Source organism: Acyrthosiphon pisum, chromosome A2 (assembly GCF_005508785.2).
Source record: "Acyrthosiphon pisum isolate AL4f chromosome A2, pea_aphid_22Mar2018_4r6ur, whole genome shotgun sequence".
NCBI lineage: Eukaryota > Metazoa > Arthropoda > Insecta > Hemiptera > Aphididae > Acyrthosiphon > Acyrthosiphon pisum.
This window is the reverse complement of record NC_042495.1, coordinates 38,023,863-38,031,861: the sequence shown is the minus strand read 5'-3', so window position 1 is coordinate 38,031,861 and position 7,999 is coordinate 38,023,863. Positions and strand designations below refer to the sequence as shown.

The window sequence follows — 7,999 nt, the reverse complement described above, 5'->3', positions numbered from 1 at the left end:
TCCCCTTAATATTTCCATTTTCTATACATGATAAAATTTTCAAAATATTTTGATTTGTTTTGAACTGTTTAGGGACATTTTCAGTTTCCAATTTTATTAGTTTTTTTTTCTATGAATGTGAATAAAACTTTATTTATTGAGTAAAAATACTTGAAAATTTAATACAAGGCTCCTACTATATTGTTACGGTGACATTTGAAAAATATTAAAAATCCTAAGTCGCAGTTTTTTTTTTAAGCATTTCAATTTTAAAAATTGACAAAATATGGAAAAATCACGAAAATTAGCAAATTATTTTGAGTTAAGAATTCGTAAAAATTTTCTTTTTAAATCTAAGATTTTAAAATGTAATACAAGATTCCTTTAAGATTATCTACCTATTTTTTTTTTTTATTGATCATGAAGCCCGGCAACTATGGCCATTAGCTGTTTGTTTTTTTGTTTGTAGGGGACGAATTTGTAGGTAGTTAAACAAGTGTGTTTTGGTTTGGCAGATTTTTTAGTTGGCTCCCGTAGGTATCTGCCATGCCCAGGATGGTGGCACTTCTCTTCGGACACTGTGACTTGCCTGAAGAAAAATGCCGCCCGCGGTCGGCATCGAACCGGCGCCGGTGTGCGTCGCAACTGACGGCTTAATCCGCTCGGCCACTCCGTCCCCCAATAATTAGATTTATAGAGTACTATTTATACGTTTATACTTATTTTACGTTTTATTGTCTTTCACCATATTTCAGCGAATTTATTTCAACCTTCAATATTGAGGGAGATAACTAGTTGGTAGTTTGATGAGTCAAGAGTAGCCGAGTAAAAAATGTTATGCTTTTTTTAACCATTGGAAAAAACCAACAAACAAATATAAACAAATATTTTTTATAATGTTATGTACAAATCTTAAAATTTAGAATTTTAAGCCAACTGTAACCTGTAACCATGCGTATACACTATACACTACCTATACTGTATTAAATTTAAATATTAAACTAAATTAAAAAGTCTAAAAATTGTTTAATAAAGCTACAAAATCCTAACTAGTTATAACTAATAATAATACTGCATGTATTAATATTAATAAATAATAATGTATTCACACAAAATATGATCTGGTAATAAAATCATATGATTTCATATTTTCATGTATTACAAAATGATCAAAATATGTATTGGTGAATACGATTTCAGGAGTGACAAAATACAAATGACAGAAATTTCTGTTATGTAGTGTACCTAGAAGTAGATTTCATATTTAATTTAACGTTGATTAATTAATATTGTTTTTAGATATATGAAATATACAATCAATAATATGAAATTTAAAGGATAGCTTCGGTTAATCTTAATGATTACATAGGTACAATACGTAAATACGTAATATCAAAATGACAAAACATATGAGTGTGTTGTGACTACTGACTTGTACACTAGGTATAAATATTAAATTCCACTCATATTTCGTTGCTAAATAATAAAATAATATTTTCTCTATTAAACCTAGTAATTACCTAAATCTTCTGCTCATGCGATATTGTGGTAATACGTTATACATCTTGGTTATACACCTACATATTACGTATTTGTCTATCATCTAAAATCTATAATAAACTTGTTATGCAGTTTGGTACCTTCTTTATGTTATAATAAACGCTATATAAATATAATGTAGTTTTTTTGAACTTTTTATATTAACGCAGTGGGCATGATACGGTCGTGTCTATGCTGTAATTTATATAATCAAATGAATATCTATTAAATCGTTCTTTTCAAAAAATGATTAATAATATATATATTTATTTTTAAATTTATAATTTTAGGCACTTTATTGAAGATATCGTTTTTCAACAAGTAGCCGATCGCGTGGTTAGAGACACTCACAACAACATCACCGTGGCCATACGTCAGGTCATCAAACCGTACGTAATAATCAAGAACGACACCGATAAAAACTTTCCCGGTACAAACGGAAAACTTTCCAGCGGTAACGTAGGATATAGCATCAGCAACACGGTCATTAGTGGCTTCGCAAATGCGGAACATAAATTGAAAAAGGTCACCACGAAAATGGCCACCAATACGGTTACAGCTGATGTACGTACAACGATCCATAACCTAGACGGTAAATTCGACTTTAAGCTCGAGGAGAGTAAGCCTACCGTCGGCAAAGCAACGTTCACCGTCAGCAGAATCGATGTCAACATATCGTTCAACATGCTTAAGCCCGTCGAATGCAAGGCTGAGGTGGTTGTGAACCAGCCGAATGTTAAATACGGTACTAAGTTGTCGGCCGACATTGAAAAAAATTTGTCAAACGCATTTTTCGACAATGTTAAAATCCAATTGAGCACGGATATCTGCAAGGCTTTGGGCCAGATCATTAAACCGGGAAAATAAAAAATAAAACTATTTAATTTATTCTAGAACCGTCGTAGAGCTTATTTTTGTAGCAAACTATTTTTTGAACTGCACGGTTAGGGCAAATAATTATTAAACTCGTAGGTATTAATGTTTTTAAATTATTGTTTTTGCTCCGATAACATACGAATTTAATTAACATAATAATATACATATTACAATTATTGAACATGTTACATGTACCTACAATATTACAAAATAAATATTATTTCAAAATATACATAAAATTTATTATTTTGATCAACATTTTTATGCTCCTTAAAATATATTATATTGTTGTATACAGTGAGGTCCCTCGTAAGAACTTCACATAAGGGGTTATTTCATACTGTATATTATTTTATTATTACAACTCAAATCGGGTATTGCTCGAGACGTCCCTTCAACACGTCCGCTTTTAGTCACTCCGTCAGTACATTTTCCCCTAAAAACAATTTTCGAAATTTTTCTTTTGCTAAACGTTAGTGCACCGTTAGTGTGAATTTTTGTGACTATTTGCAGAATTTGTGCGATATTTGTTTAACCGTAAATTTAAAAATATCCAGAGGAGGGCTGGAGAAATGTTTTCTAGCCTCCCCTCGAAGTAAAAATTAAAAATTAAAAATTTTTCTTATGCCAATCATTAATGTCCCAATAGTGTGAATTTGTGCAACTATTTTCAGAATTTGTGCGACATCCGTTATACTCGGAAAAATTGTTTATTATTCAATATATTATGTACCTATTTATTGTTATATGGATGGCGGGGCTATAACAAACCAGTACCAAAAAATTTATTATAGTGTATTTTTGCGTATACCTACTGTTGTCACAGATATAAGTATATAACTGTTATATCATATATCTCAATCTGTGACTGTTAAAGATGAATTAATCTATGTACTTAAAATATTATATCGAACGGTTTGAAGTTGGCGTATGAATCGGCAGATATATTGTACCTATTGTTGTAATAACGGCGGTATGTGATCATGATGTATGCCTACTATTTATATACATATTATAATTATTATTCGATAAATTGATATCTAAATAATGTAAATAAATAAATATAGATATATAGCTGGTGTAGTGATGTTGTAAATAGATCGCATGCCGTGTAAAATAAATCATTTCGAAAATAAACGAGAAGAATTACTGAATGCTGACAAAAATATCATCGGGAATAAAAAAATGTTACCCCCTCTCAAATAAGTTATTATAGCAACTCTGAAGTCTATACCACGGTTCTTACAACACATACACTTTAGGTTACATCTTATATACATATTATAACCTCCCTGCAAACAATTTTCTTTCATGAAATTGTTTTCGTAGAATAGTCTATTAGTCTGGTTGTTGCATAGTGCATAGATCCCTGCATAGTGCACCTTTGCATAATACCATCAATACTGCTGGCTAAAAATATTATAACTATTATTATTTTTATAATAAGAAGCTAGTGAATATAATGTTTATTGTTGACAACGATTGTGCCAATATACTGTTTATGTGTATAATTAGTTTATTTATATTGTAAAATTTCGACAGTAAATTATTTTAATGATTGTATCCAAAAGTCTTTAACTTTTTTTAAGTTTGGTATTTATATAGTGTTAAAAGTGAAGTAAAATAAAGTAATCTTTTCAATGAATTTAATTATTTTTTCTTGACTTAAAATAGCTGCTAGTACACAGTACTTATAGCGTGTTAAGTTTCACGCGTGAAGTGATATTCCGTCAACCAATTAAGATGTGGATGCAGGTCGTAGTTATGCTAAAGTTATAGTTGTAGTTATTGCTTAGCGAAATTAAAATTAGTTATATAATTTTAGGTGCACTTAGAATAGATTCGATAAGACAGATTTATTCATAAACAGTTTATAGTTAAATATCTTACCAGCGGAAGGCCCATTGGCCATGGGCTCGTTGTATTATGTTTAAAATGTATACGAGACTAAATTCCTTTCAAAGTTAAAATCCTAAGACCACCTATGATTATCATAGTAATTATTAGAACTCATATTCTTTTTCTTGTAAAGTCAGGATTTATAATGCCAATAATAATAGCAGGGCTTGCATTTGAAAAAAATTCTGTTTAACGTTATTTAGAATTAAAACGTTATACCAGTTTTGAGTTGATCGTTATTCAGAATTAAAACGTTATACAAGTTTTGCGTTAATCGTTATTTAGAATAGTGTTATATCTATTAAATGTATTAATAATAAATAATAACAAATGCGAGTAGGTAATGGATGATCATAAAGTTAGCCCCCCCCCCTTTTTTGGCCGATTCACTTCACCAGCATCAATATTTAGCAAATCAATTTCAAATAATTGCAAATTCATTTTTAGAATTTGCAAATCAAGTGCAAAGTCGCAAATTTGGTTTGGCTTGGATCGGACAAAGTGTGAGGGCTGAACAAATTTGCAAACAAATTCGCAAAAATTACAATTTTGATTTGCAAATTCTAAAAACCAATTTGCAATTATTTGCAAATAATTTGCTAAGTATAGACTTGGTATAGAACGGATCGGACAAAGTCGGGGGATCTATGAAGAAGATTTTTTTAATTTGCGACATTGTACTTGGTTTGCAAATTCTAAAAATAAATTTGCAATTATTTATAATTGATTTGTTATATATTGGTACTGGTTTGAAGTGAATCAGCCGATGGGGGGGGGGGGGGGGGGGGGTTAACTTCATGACCATCTATAACCTACTCATATTAGTTATTATTAATACATTTAATAAGTATTAACACTATTCTAAGTAACAATAAACGCAAAACTTGTACAACCAAAAACATCAAAAAATAGTTACCGAATAATTACGGAGTTCTCACCAAATGGTTACAGAATAGTTAGCGAATAGTTGTCAAATAGTTACCGAATTCACACCAAATAGTTACGGAATTCTCATCAAATAGTTACGTAATTCTCACCAAGCAGTAATTACGGAATAGTTACCAAATAAATTGTCGTCGCCACACAGAATTACGGAAAAGGTGGGTCATTGCCACAACCGACCTACGTTTATGCGCGAGTAAAAACCGTGATACTGACTTACTTACCGTACGAGTTTTTATCAAGAGTCAGTTGTCAGCGAGTGACCGTGATCATTATTATACTACCTCCACGATACCGATCGCGGCCGTCACCAATCCCGTTTGATTTACCGTAATACCTAGTATCTACCGTCGTATTGTATCATCAAGGCGTCAACCACTTCAGTCAAACACTGCCGTCAACCACTACCGTCGACCACTTCCGACCGTCAGCACCATCGCCAGGTTTTATTTCGACATGTTATAGCTAAATTATATATATTTTGTATTATTGTTATTTTTATTATTCCCTTTGCTGGCCAGCACTCGTTATGCCCCATAACTAACGTGGATTAACAACCACGGCAACTCAAAGTAGTTCGAGTTACTTCATTTATGCTTTCACCGGTTCAGCTTATCATTAGCAAATCCATACAGTCCACTTAAAATGAACGGAAGGAACATTTGGTCCATTCGAGCCTAGGATATTATTATATTCTAAGTGATTACCATTTACCATAAAAAAAAATTCAATAAGCATAATAATTAATGTAACTAAATTGGTTACTGCGTTTATTAATGCGCTGTGTTAATTTTTATTAAATTACGTAATCCGATAACTAGTTACCAATAAAATCTTTGTGAACCGATTAACGGATGGACTTTGACTGGTGATAATGATTAACAATTGTTATCTGGAAATACTATTATTATCTGTGATCAGAATTAAAAATTATGATTAAGTCATAAATGAGATTATTATTAACTTAAGTAGGTTAATAATATATATTTGGTACCGTATTCACCGTCCTCAATAAATTGTTTACACCATGATACAAAATAAATGTTGAACTCCCATGTCAATAAAATATTTTGTTTACAATATACATTGATGCAATGATTAATGATTTATTATTATATTATTTTAGATTCTGAGCGGAGGGAGGAAGCTATTTTTTTTGGTGTTTATTTTATTTTTTTATTTTTATTCTTTTTTTATCCTGTATACAAAATTTCTACCAGAAGGAGTGCTTTGATTTCAATATGTAGTACCTATCTTATCTTTTAGCAAATTGGATTAAGATGGTACTTTAAACAGGTCATTTTTCGATTTTCTTAATAGTTATTTAATGCCACGGGAAAAACCACCGGAAAATTAGGAAAAAAAAGCTAAAAATGGGATTTTAATTTCTAACGCTTTGTTTATCACCATAGAAACGAATAAAAAATTATAATATTATAATATTAATTCAATTTATACATGATATAATAAATAATAACAATATAAAATATTCAGACTGACAAACCGTCTCCGCTCAGAATCGTTTTTCTTATACAATGACATTATTTCATTGAATTCAAGTCTAATATAATCCATTATACAATTACCCACTTGTAACCTACTGTACAGCAGAGCGACATCCACTTAGATGCTTTTTTATAATTATAGGTATTAATGAATACATTAAACTATGGCTTACAATAATGCCAATACATTGTTACATAAAATGTAGGTACTTACTATAGTTATTAGTTGTTAACATAAATAAATAGTCATAAAAATAAAAAACGTGAGTGCTTAAGAGCATACGACAGAAGTGAAAACTTCAACGGCGTGAAATTAATAATACGAAATACAAGTTTTTTTGCGTTCTATATTGATAAATTAATAACTTTTACAATGTACTTAATTATAATTAAATTACTTCAGTGAATTTTGCTCTGAGTGGCCTTCATCTGCATCATCATACTCTAAAAATGAAACTATAAGTTTATGGGGTAACTGAAATATGAAATGAATAGGTATTTTTGAATGGAATGTATTTTCTAAATATCTAAAAATAAAACAAGTTTGGTAATACGAATACTATATTTAATAAATTAATAACTATACAACTGTATATTATAAAAACAATAAATATGGTACGCTGCAGTGACGCTTCGACTATCTTTCTTAAGTTTTCACTTCAAAAAGAGTTTCGGGGTATATAGTTTAATTAAAGGTTACGAAACAAATTAAAATAGTTACCATGGGTATTTATGAAGAAGCGAAGATTCGTCTTCAGGATATTCAAAATAGAATAAATAAAGTACGTGCAGCCGGAGTTGCATTGAAAAAGAACCCGACCAATAAGACGTCATTAACAAAATTCCGAATGATGTATGCTAAAATTCCACGGTTGCAAGAGGAGTTCAAGGTACAACTGTCAATTATTATAAAGCAACTAGGAAAACCGGAAAAGGATCAAAAGATGGGAGACAATGCATGCTCACCGGATGACCTATGTGAAAAATTTGAAGAGTTGTTTTTTAGTATTATGATTGTGGCAGATGAGCACATACCTGCAAAACAATTGGGAAATCCTGTAGATGAGACATTTATTGAAATAAATAGCGCGTGAAGAATTACAAATAATATTATACCTTTGGAAAAATTGTCTATACCACATTTTTAGGGTGAAAATACGCAATATATGGGTTCACGTAACTTGTTTGATACAGTTGTACATGATAACGTAAATTATCTACCGGTGATTAAGTTCACTAACCTATTAAAAAAATTATTT

General features: G+C 30.6%; 1 protein-coding gene across 3 annotated transcripts in view; it reads left to right on the top strand.

The window, feature by feature from the left end:
• Window positions 1–2,640, top strand: part of LOC100163338 — a 22,080-nt gene extending 19,440 nt beyond the window's left edge. For all 3 annotated transcript variants that reach the window (XM_008181432.3, XM_016801701.2, XM_001946069.5), the window contains one exon: window positions 1,809–2,640. In XM_008181432.3, the coding sequence (XP_008179654.1) occupies window positions 1,809–2,385 (577 nt within the window). In that variant the 3' untranslated portion in view covers window positions 2,386–2,640. The remainder of the gene's footprint in view (window positions 1–1,808) is intronic.
• Window positions 2,641–7,999: the final 5,359 nt, after the last annotated feature.